The sequence below is a fragment of the Oncorhynchus tshawytscha genome, linkage group LG03 (assembly GCF_018296145.1).
Source record: "Oncorhynchus tshawytscha isolate Ot180627B linkage group LG03, Otsh_v2.0, whole genome shotgun sequence".
NCBI lineage: Eukaryota > Metazoa > Chordata > Actinopteri > Salmoniformes > Salmonidae > Oncorhynchus > Oncorhynchus tshawytscha.
In genome coordinates this window covers 18,809,464-18,828,004 of record NC_056431.1, presented here as the reverse complement: position 1 = coordinate 18,828,004, position 18,541 = coordinate 18,809,464, and the positions used below count along the sequence as shown (strand labels likewise).

Sequence of the window (18,541 nt, the reverse complement as noted above, 5' to 3'; positions counted from 1 at the left end):
ACAAATGGCAAACCCACACGACGACGTCAGAAATTATTTAGCCTTTTTTTTTGTCGACGAGTCTTGTTCACAAGAGGCAGGTTAGATTTGTGGAAGCTAGAGGAGCACCCCTGCATACATTCTAACCTGCGTTTTCAAGCAAATCGGACTTCCAGTCCATTATAGCTGCGTAATGTCGTCCGAAAATCTATCAGATACTCAAATGGAATATGAGGATGAAAAACAGGTGGGTTTAATATCATGACTCTATCTTGAGTTTGTCAGTTAGCTATAACGCTAGCTCTGTTTGTTGTAACGCGTTACAAGTAACGTGTTTGAATTGATTGCTAGCTAGTTAGCTTTCGTTATGGCATCAAACCTGTAAACGTCTCTTTTACCAACAATGACAGTGTGTGTAAATGTTTTGGAAAGGTTTTGAGTAAGATGTACGTGGCTCCCGATAATCAATAATAACATAGGTACTGTATTATTGAGTTATTTATTGAGTTTTCCCTTGTGCCATTGGCTCGCTGGTCCATAGGTTATGAGATATGCCTGGGCCTCATTGGTCTATCCTGACACAGCAGTAGTTGAGGTTGAGTCTACCGGCGTTCGATACTGTCATGCAAACAATAATATTGTAGCCTATCCTTTGAAATCTGTGTTTTAATGGAAACCAGGTTTAATCATCACAGTCACGTATGTGCTAGCTGATCAGTCACACAAAGCTTATAAGGATGTATAAGCTAGATCTATTGATTCATACTCGTTTTCAGTCCCATATAATTTGTGAATGTTATTTAAAGTGTGGCACTGATATTAGGCTTAGCTGTATATAATATAGGCCTATCTATATCAATATGTGACATCTATCAAATGGAGTACATTTGAAAAGGCACTTGTACAGGCAGCATCCTGAGTGGATGCTGGTGAAGGTCAGAGGTCTATTGACAAACCCACTGGTCATATCAATATGCATTGACTAGCATGTCTACATAGGGAAGTTACTGATGCTATACTTTGTCTTATCAGTGATAATGGGTGCTAATAATACAATGGTATTTTGATACAATGACAAGAAGAGAAACCTGTCATGTGAGAAAATATCATTTCAAGGTAGCTAGCTACTATGGGTCTAGTCTAGCAGTTTGGAACTGTTTGAGGGAGTGGAAAGTATCCGGTCCACTCTTGCATTTTCCCTCATTGGGCCTGAATATAGTAACCTTTACATTTTTGTTATGGATCCAATTGAATCAGTAACAGAATCTGTTAATTGGATTCTCTACCCTGAGCCACTTATTGTCCCTGCCCCTGCTAGCTTTGCGTTCACTGTCCTCTACATTGAATGGCAGATATTCTCATGTACTTAAATTGCAGTGTTTTGTGGGTTTCTCAATGTTTTCTTAGCTTTATTTAGCCAGATAAGTCACAATGTGTTGTAAGTTAACAATGGGCAATTCCATGTTAACAGTGATGCTGAGACTCATGTTTCCAATTAAAATGTATGCCAAACAAAAAAAACAATGATTGCACAGTTTAAAAAGCATGCATCCACAAGGACTACTTTTTACGTTTCCACAAAAAAAATTATAAAAACACATTTATTTGAAGAATAATGCAGATACAAACAGTATGACAGGTTGTGTTTGTGCTGTAATTCTGTTACCAAACTTTGCATCTGCACTGTTCTGTAAGTACATGTTTTTTTGTAAAAGAAATGTGGAAATTGTTGAAAGTAGTCCTTCTGCATAGAGTTGTATGGTTTATTTAACTTTGCAATCATTGGTTTTTGTTTGACATTTTAAAGTGAAAACTCAGTCTCAGCTTCACTCTGTTACTGTGGAATTGCCCCAATAGAGAATGTTTATCTGGACTGTGGGCAATAACAAGGTGTGTCTTGTTAACCCACTTTTCACTGGCATCTGTCCATGGACTCCACACTGGCAGTAAAGGGTAAACCAGTTTGTCTAGTGCAGGAGATGCCTCCAGTAAATCATAGGCTTACACCTTACAAAAAGCTTTAGCATGAAGGTGTCATGTGAAAACTAGAACCACTCTGCAAGCTCTGTGTACCTAGACTTTGGTCAGCAATTACCCAAGGCCCGTTTCTGTATAATATTTTTTTCAATAACCATAAAGTAAGGCCACACTTGGCTTGTACATATTTGCAGACAAATGGCTTTATGAGGGGAAAACAATTTGTTTTTATGGCACCAATAACATGTCAGTGATGGGGAAACTGGTAACAAGGCTGTTTTGTCCACATCAGCTGAAGAAAAGTGTGAGAGGGGGAAATAATGGATTTGAACTGCTTTCTAGTCACAATTCTTACTCAATCATAACACTCGTCTTCTGTGTGAGTTGTTCATCACAGGCAACCATGAGGGCGTGAGAGATAGTGTTGCAGGAGAGCATGCAGAGAGTGACTCATACTATGAAGACGCTTCAACTCTATCAACTCATTTTCATGGCGTTAGCCCACTTCACAGCTGAATATGAGTAGGGTTAGGCTATATGATTCAGATGCAATCCTTTCTGAAGAGCACAGTGCCAGCCCAGTAACCTAGTTGTTTTGTCATCATCAGACCATCTTATAACCTTCTTATTCGTTTTAATTTCACAAGTTCAGTGAAATGTCCTTGTAACCTCAAACCCCAACAATGCTGTAATCAATAACAATGTAATATGAAAAATAATATAGGGTAGAACATAAACACACAAGAAATGGAAATAAGAACACGAGGAAGTAAGCATAATATATACAGGATCAGTCAGTTCCAGTACCATATTTACATTGTGCAGGGATACTGGAGTGATAGAGGTAGATAATTGTAGAGGTAAGGTGACAAGGCATCATGACATGTTACTGCAGATCACAAGGCATTGGACAGTTAAATGGAGAATGTCTATTTTAAAAGCCTATGCTTGTTCTTCTCTGCGCATCATGGCTGACATTATGATGAAGCATATATAGGTGTAGGCTACATAGGCCTATTGTTTAGATGTTTCTCCTCTTTAGCTAAATTCCTTGCACGTAGCAAGTAGTACCCATATGACGGCACATTGAAATGTTTTCTTTGTCTGGACAGGACTCTCAGGAAAAGAATGCCAACCTTGTGAAGGGCGAAGAGGTCAAGCTGAAGGCCAAGTACCCCGGCCTGGGCCAGAAGCCTGGAGGCTCCGACTTCCTCATGAAGAGGCTACAGAAAGGGGTAGGTGGAACGCTTCTCCCGGCGAGCCACAGCTAATGCATGCTTTTGATTCAACATGTTAGTGACGTGCTAGGCTGGAACAAATGCCTACAGACCCTTGTTGACCACTTGACTAGGAAATCGCATAGGCTTAGAATATTCTTCTTTAAGACATATCGATACGTTCTGCATTCATGAAGATCTCAGATTGCCTAGGTGTGCCTGTGGCAGTAGCTATGTTCCAATTAACTTGTCCAGTGATACTATTATTATTTTTTGTCCACATTTGAGAAAGTTCACAAAGAAAATAGATGTGACAATTACCTTCTACGGTGCATTTCCATATAACTATCTTATGTCATTAAAAACAGCTATACTTAATGACCTCGCACCTATAAAAAAATATATACTTTTCCGCAAAAACCTAGAGTGTCACCTAACAATATAGTGGTTGAGGTGTTTTCATTACCCATTTAGGCAAATTGTCGTCAATCTATTAAAGAGCATTCTCTATGCACTCCTATATACAGTGGGGCAAAAAAGTATTTAGTCAGCCACCAATTGTGCAAGTTCTCCCACTTAAAAAGATGAGAGGCCTGTAATTTTCATCAGGTTCACTTCAACTATGACAGACAAAAAAAATCACATTGTAGGATTTTTAATGAATTTATTTGCAAATTATGGTGGAAAATAAGTATTTGGCAATAACAAAAGTTTATCTCAATACTTTGTTATACCCTTTGTTGGCAATGACAGAGGTCAAACGTTTTCTGTAAGTCTTCACAAGGTTTTCACACACTGTTGCTGGTATTTTGGCCCATTCATCCATGCAGATCTCCTCTAGAGCAGTGATGTTTTGGGGCTGTTGCTGGGCAACACAGACTTTCAACTCCCTCCAAAGATTTTCTATGGGGTTGAGATCTGGAGACTGGCTAGGCCACTCCAGGACCTTGAAATGCTTCTTGCGAAGCCACTCCTTCGTTGCCCGGGCGGTGTGTTTGGGATCATTGTCATGCTGAAAGACCCAGCCACGTTTCATCTTCAATGCCCTTGCTGATGGAAGGAGGTTTTCACTCAAAATCTCATGGTACATGGCCCCATTCATTCTTTCCTTTACACGGATCAGTCGTCCTGGTCCCTTTGCAGAAAAACAGCCCCAAAGCATGATGTTTCCACCCCCATGCTTCACAGTAGGTATGGTGTTCTTTGGATGCAACTCCACATTCTTTATCCTCCAAACATGACGAGTTGTGTTTTTACCAAAAAGTTATATTTTGGTTTCATCTGACCATATGACATTCTCCCAATCTTCTTCTGGATCATCCAAATGCTCTCTAGCAAACTTCAGACGGGCCTGAACATGTACTGGCTTAAGCAGGGGGACACGTCTGGCACTGCAGGATTTGAGTCCCTGGCGGCGTAGTGTGTTACTGATGGTAGGCTTTGTTACTTTGGTCCCAGCTCTCTGCAGGTCATTCACTAGGTCCCCCCGTGTGGTTCTGGGATTTTTGCTCACTGTTCTTGTGATCATTTTGACCCCACGGGGTGAGATCTTGCATGGAGCCCCAGATCGAGGGAGATTTATCAGTGGTCTTGTATGTCTTCCATTTCCTAATAATCGCTCCCACAGTTGATTTCTTCAAACCAAGCTGCTTACCTATTGCAGATTCAGTCTTCCCAGCCTGGTGCAGGTCTACAATTTTGTTTCTGGTGTCCTTTGACAGATGGCCATAGTGGAGTTTGGAGTGTGACTGTTTGAGGTTGTGGACAGGTGTCTTTTATACTGATAAGTTCAAACAGGTGCCATTAATACAGGTAACGAGTGGAGGACAGAGGAGCCTCTTCAAGAAGTTACAGGTCTTTGAGAGCCAGAAATCTTGCTTGTTTGTAGGTGACCAAATACTTACTTTCCACCAAAATTTGCAAATAAATTCATTAAAAAATCCTACAATGTGATTTTCTGTATTTTTTTCTTCTTCTCATTTTGTCTGTCATAGTTGAAGTGTACATATGATGAAAATTACAGGCCTCATCTTTTTAAGTGGGAGAACTTGCACAATTGATGGCTGACTAAATACTTTTTTACCCCACTGTATCTGTTTCATGTCTCGGGTATAGCCAGGGAAAGCCAGCATCCATAGAATGCAATAATTGACTAATATTTCCATATTCTAATACTTATCATGTATCGTCACTGTATCGCCATGGTGAAACTTGCACTCCTGTAAATCTGAAATAATTGGATGTTGAAACTTTCATCCAGCCAACCAGAAAAGCAAGGTGAAGCAATTTAGGCATTCTTGAAAGTCAGGACAATCCTTGTCCTGCAAAGAAACATTATTTTTTTATAGTTGAATAAATGGATTTTGCAAGCAGTAGGCATTTCGAGTTAAATGTGGAGTGGAGTTTTATAGTTACCTGTCACATGCCCCACGTACATTCAAAATGATTCGACAATCACAATTTATTCCAAAAACATTGTTTCCATTTATCATTTGTCGCAATAAAGGTAGACAAAAGAAAATCCACCCCTGTTGAATGGATAAAAATGTTGTCGATCTTTAGAACGTTTCTCCTATATGACACGTCGGAAAGATGTTTTTGGGCGAGATTGCTTTTGGTGAATAAACCGGCGTCAATGGAAACCTGCCAATTAACTTTAACTAGCAGATCTACTCCAGACAACCTGAATTGAATTCCTTCTTTCTTGCCCCCACCTAGCAAAAATACTTTGACTCAGGTGACTACAACATGGCCAAGGCCAAGATGAAGAACAAACAGCTGCCCGTGGCGGGCCCTGACAAGAACCTCGTCACAGGGGACCACATTCCCACACCACAGGACCTGCCCCAGAGGAGGTCCTCTTTGGTGACCAGCAAACTAGCAGGCTAGCCTAGCCTCCACCCATCCACCAGGCCCCCAGCTAATGTTCCTCACCTGTCCCCAAACAATGCCCACCCTTAGTCATCTCCAGGCTCCACTTGGCTTTAACATATCGGGGAGAGCTGTGAAAGTCAGTACATATTGCTTGTATGTGGGTAGGGTGGGGAGGTGAGCTGGGACCTTTTCTACCATCTCTCCACACAGCTCTGCCCTCTGCGCACTCTGCTCTACCGCCTCCCTTATGTCTTGGTTTGGTGTTCAGAGGTACATAAAGTAGATGTGCCATCGGGGAGGCTGAGTTTAATGCACTTTGTATTATGTACAGTTCGTTTTTGCATCCCGAACGACGCCAAAATATATTGTTGACGAGGGAGTTAGGAACCATGATCGCTCCACATTTTTCGATGTTGTGTTCTCGTCAAAGCTGGGGGTAGATGTTTGCATATTTTGCTTGCACACCAAATCTGGGAGGGAAGGGAACCATGGTGAAGTATCCAAAGGAATGGAGTGGTAATCAGAGGGAAATGTGGAAACTGATTTGAGGTTTCCTTTATCTCATGTTTTGTCAAACAAAAATCCAAGGTCATCCACGCTGACCTGAACGAACGGATATGAAACTGCACATTTTCTGCTCATGTCGCTTTAAGTCTTGACTCCCTGTTGCTCTTCTTTTTCTAAATATGCTGCATGATTGTAATATGTAACAAAATGTGCAAATCTGGAGGGGTTAGACGACTCGTAGGAAGTAGCAAGCAACCAAATGGAGCCCTGGAATGTCCATGGTCACTCTCCACACCTTCCTTCCTTCCCTCTCAATGTCCTGACAATCCACACACTGTCTGTAGGCTGCCCATGGCGAAAGCAATGGCAAAGCAAACTAAATACCCATTTATAATTTTAAGGCTGGGAAAATAAGCAACTGTATAATACTCAAGTTAAATCTCAGTTCTGTGGCTATTACATCACATCAAAAAGCCTAAAGGATTTGTAGGGGATCAATTCAGTGTATATTTCTGTATTGTGTTGAGAAATTTGACATTTGGTATGATTTGTGTCTTTATAATGGGTTGTTTGTTCATTGTCACGCATTAGCCATTTACTACAATCTGGCTCTTCACTGTTAATGGCAGCTCCTATTGAGAAACTCTTCCAGTAACAGAAGATTACTGCCTAGTTCCCAATTACATTAGTTGCTAAACCTCTCCTCGGTCTCTCCTTCAAATTCAATGTAGCAGGAGCCTCACAGCATACTGCTAAAGCATATAGCCTCACGTATTTACATTCTAAATAAAAAAATCTGCGATGTCAGTAATAGGGTAAACTGTCGGCCACCTGATAAACAGGCAGCCTGACTGGCCCCTGGCTCACACACACTTAACTGGAACACACAGCGCGCTTTAGAGATGTGCTCACTTGACACATGGCAAAGGGAAGGGATTTTATGACATGAGGAGAGGGGGAAAATTGTGTGTGTGTATTTAGTTGACCCTGCTCACACCTGTTGGGATGGCTCAACTTGCAAAATAATTATGGTCAGGGGTGTGTTAGATAAATCATACAAAAGTAAAGGCTAGTCGTCCTATCACCCACTCCACACAAATGATAAAATACACACTTGATCACTCCCATCTTGGCAGCTTTTGAATATTAGACACGGACCTGTGTCAAATTGCAGGGAAGAAGATGGTGTGTTTGTCTGGGTTAGTATGAATGTGCTGCTGTTCTGTCCCAGCGGGTGTAAATAGACTTGGGGGTTGAGGATATTTTTTCTTTCTGTTGATTTCACTACTTGTAGTTCTCTGATTCAATGTTTCCTTTCTCCTGTCGGTGAATACACTACTTCTGCTTTTTCTTTTACAACAGAGACCTTCATCTGTATAATATGAATGTGTAAATGCTGCTGATTCAGTCGATGACAAATCTTAAACTGAGATATTACCCTATAAAGAAAGCCTGTCCCAGGATTCAAACAATTGGACCCACTCCTACCATGAATAATGTCTGCCAATTGGAGACTGACTAACCCCTCCAGGGTTGGGGGTATAATTCCATTTCAATTAGGATATGAATTGAAATTCTACCCATGCCCAATGCAATCCATTTTGGGAACTGGCCAGCAGGAGTTGAAATTTAATTGACCCCAACTTGTTACTTGAATTTGAACAGAAAGACCTTTCAGAATCCTAAATAATTGTAGCTTGCCATTGCAGGCTTTAAAAGTGTCCTAATATAATTGGATATGCTGCTGAAATTAAGGTTGTTGAAACAACAGAGGAATTCTTGATTGCTATGTTTTTGTGCACTGTCTGGCTTTTTTGTATGGAGCAATGCAATGAGGGATATAGCAGGGTATATTAAAATACCATGTCTCCTGTTCAACCATAAGTATGTGCCAGAATGTAAACAAATGAAAATGACTGCGCTGCTTACTGAAACTGTTTTTGGTTTTGCATACAGTAAATATGTTTTAGTGTTCTCTTACATCACTACATAATTACAACAAAAGTTTATCCTGGCCCAAGATAACTGCAGGGATATCTGGAGCACCCTTGCTCCCAATAACTGGGGGTTTACTTAAGGATATGTGTATTGTGGCGCTGGAGACAAAACAAAAGATTGATTTTAAGAAATTAGAAAGTACATGAGTACTAATAATGTTTGTTGTGTGGAAGTAGTGGAGCAAATTTGTCAGTATTTGAAATAAACTTTTACATGAATATGAATTACTTTTGGCTATTTTCAATTATATTCTCACATTATTGATTTGATCACCAGTGCTGGTGAAGTTTACATTATAAACCAATAACCAACCAACTGTCTCTAGCTACAGTAATCTTTACAACCACACAGGGCAGGATACCGCCACTTTATGTTGATAAATGACCAAGTCTAGGATCACCGTTTTATATGTTGATAAATGAGTCTATATTACAACCCGTCATTGGCCACTAGGGGACAGCAGAACTCCGCATTCACTATCAATGGTCTCTGAAGGGCTACAGCAAAGTGTACATGAATGTGTTATTTATCTGTACCGCTCAATGCAGAGAAATGCATTTTTATATCCTCTCTTCGTGGAGGTATTTATCTGAATGTTAATGGAAAACCATCCCAGATAGAATTGTGAAACTACTTCAAGGAAGAGGGGAGACCCAATGGAGGAGGCAGAGTCGAAAGTCATCGAAAAGTCCCTCCCACTTTCCCCTCCCTCTTAACTACACGACAAAAGGTTGGTCATTTCCTCTTCGGGCTCACTGTTGTACTTAGCAGTCAATAATGTGGGATATTTGAGCAACAAAAAAGCTAAGCGCTAGCTTTTCGTAAAATAACTGTTAGAATAGTACTTTTACTTTTCAAACTCTTGTTTCTTACCCTTTAGATAAAGTCAAGATGAGTCTGTCGAAGTCGATTACACGAGCCACAACTACGATGTTGAATTTTCAAAATGGAGTCGTTGGAGGCTCTTCGTACCCTGCTGGTACCTCTTTGTACTATTTCGGCGAGACTGGGGCTGTACGTGCTGGGGCGTCACCGAAGTCAAAAGTGGATACTGACTTGGGTAATGGGACTGGCGACACTCCACCACGACCCACGAAGTTAGGAGTGAATGTCGTGAAAAGCAACGTCCTGGGTAATCATTTGTCAGACCGAAGCAACAATGACGACTCTGACGGTTCTTTGCCCTGCACTCCTCAGATGGCGTCAGAATGTGGGCCTGAACTATCGAATTGTCAATCGGGCGATGAAGTATTGGAACATGATACAAGACAACTAATTGAAAACGTATTGGTGGACTATACAGGACTGACTCCGTCTCGTTGTAAGCAAAGCAAGGCTCTTACGACGATGAAGCGAGTGGTGAAGGATATAATAGCAAAGCACCGATACGCATACAATGGTACGTAGATTTACAGTAATCATCTCTATAGATCCAAATCACTGGCACTACCTAGCTAAGTAACTGTATAGTCTGTTTTAAAGATGGTATTGAGCTCATAATGCGTTAACTTGGTTAATAACAGAGCAATATTATCAGGAATGTGGTTAGTTCGTTTTACTCAGACTTATTTTGATTTTTTTAGGTATGATCGCCAAACTTGATTTAGATGACCGATGCGATGACATGAGTTTCATCAATTCTGTGGCCAAGACCCTGTTCAGTGATGGGACCACGAACTGGGGTCGCATCGCCAGCCTGGTGGCATTTGGAGCAGTGGTGAGCCAGCACTTGAAGGAGATTGGCAGGGGACACTGCATTGAGTCTGTGGGCCAAAAGATCACCACATACCTCCTCTCTGACCAAAGGGACTGGCTGGTCAAAAACAATGCTTGGGTGAGTCTTCTATGTGGCCCATGCGTCATTGGCTCACATCTTCAAATCTAAATGAGGATGGTTAATCTTATTTAGCCTACTTGTTCAGTAGCTATTCATAAACCTAACTCTGTATTTTTGTCTCTTACTCAGAATGGATTTGTAGAGTTCTTTCATGTGCAAGATCCAGAGTCCTCAGTAAGGAACACCCTCATAGCCTTTGCTGGATTTGCTGGGCTTGGGGCAACTCTCGCCATGTTGATCAGGTGAATTGAACTATAAAAGACATCTTACTTTTTTCAACAAAGAAAATGGACTATTCCCGCAAGTTCTCTGAAATCCTTAATATCACCATGATTGGAATGACTACCCAATGATGTCCTGTTTAGTCAAAGAAGAGGGTCAGTCTGTTGGATTATAGTGGCGGACTGAATTGGGACAGTGCTTTGGTGTCAAGCTCAAGTTAGCTTTTTTCCGCATCGTGTTTTGGTGCTGTTTTTTTTGTTTGAGTGGCTATTTGAGGATATTTGGTAGTTGTTGAAACAGTCTCCAAATATATTCATCTGACTACTTAAATCTAATGGACTTGTTAAATGGAGCTTTTATTTAATGTAAAAAGTACAGACATTTTATTTTTGTAATAAATGTATATAAACAGTTAATTAATCTGCAAATTTTCAACTCTTTTTAAGTAATCAAGATGGAAAAGCCTTAGCTAATAGCTATACTTCACCATGGCAAAGTTCCGCCTCTGACCATAAAGTTGGCTCTAATGACTTGTGATATTAGTCATACATGTACAAATGGGGATTGGTGTAAGAAAGGCAGAATCTGCATTGAACTGACCAGTAAGGGCCTTAGAATTCAACTAAGGTATATGGTTACCCAGTTTATGGGCATTGAAAATGTAAAGTTCTTACAGCAGGGAAGACTGTATTCTACATGCAATTAATTGCCTTACATGCACGTCATCTCACCTACACCCAATTCGTAAGATCATATTGCTGTTCCTTGGGGTAGATTTGCCAGTGAAGCCTGGCATTGCATTTGCGTGGATGTAATGTGACTTCCTGGTTAAGGAAATCTTGTGGCTGTTGCACTGGGAGGGGGAAGGGGGAACCTGTTTTAAAGTCAGTTCAAAATTCCACTCAAGACTATGCTGATTTTGTATTTGAAGCGTTTCATTTCCAAGTTATATCCATGTAAATGCAATGTGCTCACAGGTTTAAGTTTTGAATATGAGCTTAAAGATTGCAAATGGTATCTGGCATTGGTTCAATAGAGGCAAGATTGTCTGGACTGTAAACGTGTACAGCAGTTCCACCTAACAAACTAGCACTAACCCTGATGCATCTTGCTGGCAAATTCCTTAAATCTCCTGAAGTTATATGATTAAAGGATAAAATCATGCAACTTTTGTGACTGCAATGAATAAAGACTGACTTTATTCACTTTGGCAGCAATTGTCTGAAAGCAGAAGTTTGGCTGTCAACTTTGAGACTACTTCTCAGAAGGGGGGTTGTGAAAAGACAGCAGTGACATCTGCACTGTGCTAGTTTCTGGTGATGAAAAGTAACCACATACACAAATGAATTCCTGTGTTGTACATAGTCATCTACACACACGCAGTCAAACATGTTTATTTGCACCATACCCCCTGGACATACACTGTGAGGTTATTTCCTAGAAATGAAGCTTCTGTGGTAACCATGCCTTGTGTGTGTCATAGGCAGGCCACCACTGTATCACTGCAGCCTTAGTTGTCAGAAACATAATTATTAAATGAAGACTGCCAGAACCTGTTGGGTGCCAATAAAATAAGTTTACAGTAGTCCAAAGATCTTTTACACTTTAGAGATGTTTCCACAAATTGCATCTGACAGTTCATTCTGCACCACAATCATAGCATTGCAACAGTTGAAGCAAATATTAACCACATCCTTTGTTGCTCACACTAATTTACCAGCTAGAGAATTGCTTCTGCATACCAAAGCAGTATTCTATCTCCGAGTGCCACAGGTGAGATGCATCCAGTCTCAATTTATTTAATGTGCAAATTTAAAATGACATGACATTGTAACCCTCTTGCGCATAGGCCATAAAATGGCTGATTTGAGCGACAGCCCGGAAATACCACACTTCTCCTTTTGCATATGTGTCCGTCACTGATGTATAGAAAGGTCAGAACCAGACTGGTTATTGTAGATAACGCTTTCCCCTGAAGCTTAAGGAGAACTGGAGCAGATCGGGGGCTAATGGCGGAAGGAAGCATAGGTCAGCAATGTACAATCTAATCAGGCATGCTTTTAGACAGCTATGGAAATCAGCCACAGAGCAGGTATTGTTTGACTTTTGCTGGGCCGAGCAAAGCTGGAGATATCACAGGGTAGTGGCGGAAGTTGAGAGGAAATTTGAGTTCACTTTTGTTTGTGCTCTGCCTCATAAGAACCGTTCTACAAATGTATGTGTAACTCATGAGGTTGTCAATGAGAAAATGACATCTGTAGAAGACTCACTAGTCTCACCTAGGCTAATCTTGCAACAAATTCACATTACCTGTGTCAGAGCATGCCGTACTTCAGATAAAGAGGATTTTCTTTGGTAATAAGAAGTGGTATGGAAACAACCAATATGCTAGAGTAAACATACAATGTACTTTAATTTCATGTGAACAAGGTTGTGCAGGAGGCCTGCAGCTATATCAAGCCTCAATTAAGGGAACCCTTTCAAAGGGTTATGTTGCGCTTAGTCATTAATGATCACTCTGTGTGTGGTAGTTCTGTTTGTTCAGATCTCCTTTGTCGTCTCTGGTTACAGCACAAACACACACCCATAGAGGTCTTATGAGGAATCATGGTAGGCCCTCTCCATGGTGACTAATGCTCACTTCAGACCTCCCCTAATCCTCCTGCTAATGAAGTTGGCAACCACCGTGGTTACCATCATCAAAGGGCTAGTTCAAGTGGTCTTTGCCAGGCACTAGCTACATCAGGCCTGGGCAACTCCAGTCCTCATGGGCCTTATTGGTGTCACACTTTTGAACCAGTCCCAGCTAACACACCTGACTCTAATCATGATCTTCAGTTAAATGCAATTAGTTTAAATCAGGTGTGTTTGCTCGGGATGGGGGGAAATTGTGACACCAATCAGGTCCCCGAGGACTGGAGTTGCTGAGGCAGCCACATATTACACCATAAAAATAGATTGATAGTAAGCACAAATCGCATATGACACTGTAACTAAACTGTTATTTCACAGTGGATTTTTTTTTTTTAAGGTAAAGAGTAGTTCCCACATGCAATGGCGCCAGGATAAAGTGTCTAAAGGCACCCGCATGCTTCACATCCGGAGCAGTTTGTGCTAATGGCATTTTTATTTTATTTTATCTTCGACAAGGGTTTTTTCATCTGTTTGTGCAAATTTTTCTCGCAGCAACCCGAATTTTGGTCGCCGAAGTCTACACCTTTTTGTTTGTCATTGGTCAACAGTAGGGATTCTTCAATTACGTGTTTGTCATTCAACTATAAACTACTTGTTTTCATCCCCCAAAAATGACTTCAGAAATACTGCACCAACATGACTAAAAGAGTAACTTTGCAGAAACACCTAAGTTAATAAAATGTATTGAGTCATCTTAGATCAATTCTGACTATTTTGAGAAAGTGTGTGTATCAGCTTTAAAAGTCTTATAGGCTTTGATCAGCTTTAATATTGCGAATAGATTGATGGAAGCAACAATGTAATTGCATAATTTCCAATCCCCCATATTTTTGGGATATATATATATATATATATATATATATATATATATGCTATGGTGTCTAAAGATGGGCAAACCGTGTTGCCACGTTTCTCGTTTTTCTAGCAAAGGTTTAAGGGTGTATGCGAGCACATTCGTTCAGTTCAACTAGCCAAGTTCTGCTGACGTGTGTGGAAGTCTTAGGGCAGTTGAAATTGCTGAGGGGCATAATTGTGGGGGTTTCTTGCATTTGGAATTATATTATACTTATATCACACTATGCCACAATAAATATAAAGTTCAAATGCCGAGACTCAGAGACCATCGAGTGCTTTTGAAATGACAGGCTACAGATTTCCCGCCAACCTATCTCCGCTGCGTTGTATCAGCACAATGGACAGCGTCCTATAGACTAAAGCAAGGCCATTTTGGTAATGAATATAGGCTACAAGATTATGGTAATTCACCTATTACAACAGCCTATGTGAATGCAGCAGTACACATGCTGAAAGTAGTAGCCTAGTTATTCATGCATGCAAACAAAAATACTGAATAGAAGTTTGGCTTAGAATACCGACACAACTGGGAATGCAAACGAATGAATGCGATCAGAACAAAACAACCGTACCAAGTAGGCCTAGTAAACAAAAAATCAGATCGATAATCGCATGGCACGGCAGGTAGCCTAGTGGTTAAGCGTTGGACTGAAAATCATGCCGCTCATTAGTACAACAACCTGAAATGTAGCTATACCCAGCGGTGTTATTTGGATTCTTACATTGGAATTATATTAAATTCTGCATTAACCAAGTATTCCAACCACTCTCTTTCTATGAACCAGTTGCTATTCAATTAATGTTTTTGGACAGAATACCTGTGGCTAGGGTAGGATTTTACACTCTTAGAAAAAATGATTCCAATACAGTTCTTTGGCTGTCCCCTTAGGAGAAACCTTTTTATGTTTAAGGTTGAACCCTTTTGGTGTTCATGTAGAACCCTCTGTGGAAAGGGTTTTACATGGAACCCAAAAGGGTTTTTCAAAGAGTTCTCCTATGGGGAAAGCAGAAGAACCATTTTATGTTCTAGATAGTCTACACCACTAGAGGGATATCTTCAACCCACCAACTTACCATCTTGAGACCAGGCCGAGTATAGCCCACAAAGATCTCCGCCACGGCACAACTCAAGGGGGGCGCCAACCCAGACAGGAAGACCACGTCAGTGACTCAACCCACTCAAGTGATGCACCCCTCCTAGGGACGGCATGGAAAAGCACCAGTAAGCCAGTGACTCAGCCCCTGTAATGGAGTTAGAGGCAGAGAATTCCAGTGGAGAGAGGGGAACCAGCCAGGTGGAGACAGCAAGGGCGGTTTGTTGCTCCAGAGCCTTCCCGTTCAACTTCACACTCCTGGGCCAGACAGTCTATAGGACCTGCTGAAGAGATGAGTCTTCAGTAAAGACTTAAAGGTTGAGACTGAGTCTGCGTCTCTCACATGTGTAGGCAGACCATTCCATAAGCTCTATAGAAGGCCCTGCCTCCTGTTGTTTGCTTAGAAATTCTAGGGACAATTAGCAGGCCTGCGTCTTGTGACCGTAGTGTAGGTACGTAAGGCAGGACCAAATCGGAAAGATCGTTAGGAGCAAGTCCATGTAATGCTTTGTAGGTTAGCAGTAAAACCTTGAAATCAGCCCTTGCCTTAACAGAAAGCCAGTGTAGTGAGGCTAGCACTGGAGTAAAATGATCACATTTTTTGGTTCTAGTCAGCATTCTAGCAGCCGTATTTAGCACTAACTGAAGTTTATTTAGTGCTTTATCCGGGTAGCCGGAAAGTAGAACATTGCTGTAGTCTAACCTAGAAGTAACAAAAGCATGGATTAATTTTTCTGCATCATTTTTGGACAGAAAGTTAGATTTTTGCAATGTTACGTAGATGGAAATAAACTGTCCTTGAAACAGTTTTTATATGTTTGTCAAAAGAGACATCAGGGTCCAGAGTAACACCGATGTCCTTCAGTTTATTTGAGATGACTGTACAACCAAGATTAATTGTCAGATTCAACAGAAGATCTCTGTTTCTTGGGACCTAGAACAAGCATCTTTGTCCGAGTTTAAAAGTAGAAAGTGTGCAGCCATCCACTTCCTTAAGTCTGAAACACAGGCTTCTAGCAAGGGCAATTTTGGGGCTTCACCATGTTTCATTGAAATGTACAGCTGTGTGTCATCCGCATAGCAGTGAAAGTTAACATTGTTTCCGAATGACATCCCCAAGAGGTAAAATATATAGTGGTCCTAAAACTGAACCTTGAGGAACACTGAAATTTACAGTTGATTTGTCAGAGGACAAACCATTCACAGAGACAAACCGATATCTTTCCGACAGATAAGATCTAAACCAGGCCAGAACTTGTCCGTGTAGACCAATTTGGGTTTCCATTCTCTCCAAAAGAATGTGATCGATGGTATCAAAAGCAGCACTTAAGGTCTAGGAGCACGAGTACAGATGCAGAGCCTCGGTCTGACGCCATTAAAAGGTCATTTACCACCCCTCGCAAGTGCAGTCTCAGTGCTATGATGGGGTATAAAACCAGACTGAAGCATTTCGTATACATTGTTTGTCTTCAGGAAGGCAGTGAGTTGCTGTGCAACAGCTTTTTCAAAAAAGGTTGAGAGGAATGGAAGATTCGATATAGGCCGATAGTTTTTTATAATTTCTGGTTCAAGTTTTTGCTTTTTCAAGAGAGGCTTTATTACTGCCACTTTTAGTGAGTTTGGTACACATCCGGTGGATAGAGAGCCATTTATGTTCAACATAGGAGGGCCAAGCACAGGAAGCAGCTCTTTCAGTAGTTGAGTTGGAATAGGGTCCAGTATGCAGCTTGAAGGTTTAGAGGCCATGATTATTTTTATCATTGTGTCAAGAGATATTCTACTAAAACACTTGAGTGTTTCTTGATCCTAGGTCCTGGCAGAGTTGTGCAGATTCAGGACAACTGAGCTTTGGAGGAATAGGCAGATTTAAAGAGGAGTCCGTAATTTGATCTAATGATCATGATCTTTTCCTCAAAGAAGTTCATGAATTTATTACTGCTGAAGTGAAAGCCATCCTCTCTTGCTTTTTAGTTAGCTTTGCGACAGTATCAAAAATACATTTCAGATTGTTCTTATTTTCCTCAATTAAGTTGGAAAAATAAGATGATCGAGCAGCAATGAGGGCTCTTCGATACTGCACGGTACTGTCATTCCAAGCTAGTCAGAAGACTTCCAGTTTGGTGTGGCGCTATTTCCGTTCCAATTTTCTGGAAGCTTGCTTCAGAGCTCAGGTATTTTCTGTATACCAGGGAGCTAGTTTCTTATGACAAATGTTTTTAGGGATGTAACTGCATCTAGGCTATTGTGCAAGGTTAAATTGAGTTCCTCAGTTAGGTGGTTAACTGATTTTTGTCCTCTGACGTCCTTGGGTAGGCAGAGGGAGTCTGGAAGGGCATCAAGGAATCTTTGAGTTATCTGAGAATTTATAGGACGACTTTTGATGCTCCTTGGTTGGTCTGAGCAGATTATTTATTGCGATTGCAAACGTAATCCAATGGTGGTCCGATAGTCCAGGATTATGAGGAAAAACATTAAGATCCACAACATTTATTCCATGGAACAAAACTAGCTCCAGAGTATGACTGTGGCAGTGATTATGTACAGAGACATGTTGGACAAAACCCACTGAGTCGAGGATGGCTCCGAATGCCTTTTGGAGTGGGTCTGTGGACTTTTCCATGTGAATATTAAAGTCACCAAAAATTTGAATATTATCTGCTATGACTACGAGGTCCGATAGGAATTCAAGGAACTCAGTGAGGAACGCTGTATATGGCCCAGGAGGCCTGGAAACAGTAGCTATAAAAAGTGATTGAGTAGGCTGCATAGATTTAATGACTAGAAGCTCAAAAGATGAAAACGTCTTTTTTTTTTTTTGTAAATTGAAATTTGCTATCGTAAATGATAGCAACACCTCCGCCTTTGCGGGATATGGTCACTAGTGTAACCAGGAGGTGAGGCCTCATTTAACACAGTAAATTCATCAGGCTTAAGCCATGTTTCAGTCAGGCCAATCCCATCAAGATTATGATCAGTTCATTGACTATAACTGCCTTTGAAGTGAGGGATCTAACATTAAGTAGCCCTATTTTGAGATGTGAGGTATCAATCTCTTTCAATAATAGCAGGAATGGAGGAGGTCTTTATTCTAGTGAGATTGCTAAGGCGAACACCACCATGTTTAGTTTTAACCAACCTAGGTCGAGGCACAGACACGGTCTCAATGGGGATAGCTGAGCTGACTACACTGACTGTGCTAGTGGCAGACTCCACTAAGCTGGCAGGCTGGCTAACAGCCTGCTGCCTGGCCTGCACCCTATTTTATTGTGATGCTAGGGGAGTTAGAG

The 18,541-nt window shown here is 41.0% G+C and overlaps 2 protein-coding genes across 2 annotated transcripts; both read left to right on the top strand.

Moving 5' to 3' along the window:
• The first annotated feature begins 49 nt into the window (after positions 1–49).
• Positions 50–8,779, top strand: LOC112229264 (alpha-endosulfine). The gene is made up of 3 exons (XM_024395101.2): positions 50–226; positions 3,069–3,191; positions 5,892–8,779. Exons 1-3 carry the CDS (start codon positions 173–175, stop codon positions 6,060–6,062), a joined length of 348 nt encoding a protein of 115 aa, XP_024250869.1. The 5' UTR covers positions 50–172; the 3' UTR covers positions 6,063–8,779.
• A 509-nt stretch (positions 8,780–9,288) lies between these two features.
• On the top strand, positions 9,289–11,816 carry LOC112229253 (induced myeloid leukemia cell differentiation protein Mcl-1). Its single transcript, XM_024395093.2, has 3 exons — positions 9,289–9,951; positions 10,136–10,386; positions 10,519–11,816. Exons 1-3 carry the CDS (start codon positions 9,444–9,446, stop codon positions 10,633–10,635), a joined length of 876 nt encoding a protein of 291 aa, XP_024250861.1. The 5' UTR covers positions 9,289–9,443; the 3' UTR covers positions 10,636–11,816.
• Positions 11,817–18,541: the final 6,725 nt, after the last annotated feature.

Coding starts and splice junctions, on each gene's coding strand:
- LOC112229264 (XM_024395101.2), top strand. CDS start 173: ATGTCGTCCGAAAATCTATCAGATACTCAAATGGAATATGAGGATGAA. Junction 227..3,068: donor AATATGAGGATGAAAAACAG/GTGGGTTTAATA, acceptor TTGTCTGGACAG/GACTCTCAGGAAAAGAATGC. Junction 3,192..5,891: donor TGAAGAGGCTACAGAAAGGG/GTAGGTGGAACG, acceptor GCCCCCACCTAG/CAAAAATACTTTGACTCAGG.
- LOC112229253 (XM_024395093.2), top strand. CDS start 9,444: ATGAGTCTGTCGAAGTCGATTACACGAGCCACAACTACGATGTTGAAT. Junction 9,952..10,135: donor GCACCGATACGCATACAATG/GTACGTAGATTT, acceptor TGATTTTTTTAG/GTATGATCGCCAAACTTGAT. Junction 10,387..10,518: donor TGGTCAAAAACAATGCTTGG/GTGAGTCTTCTA, acceptor TCTCTTACTCAG/AATGGATTTGTAGAGTTCTT.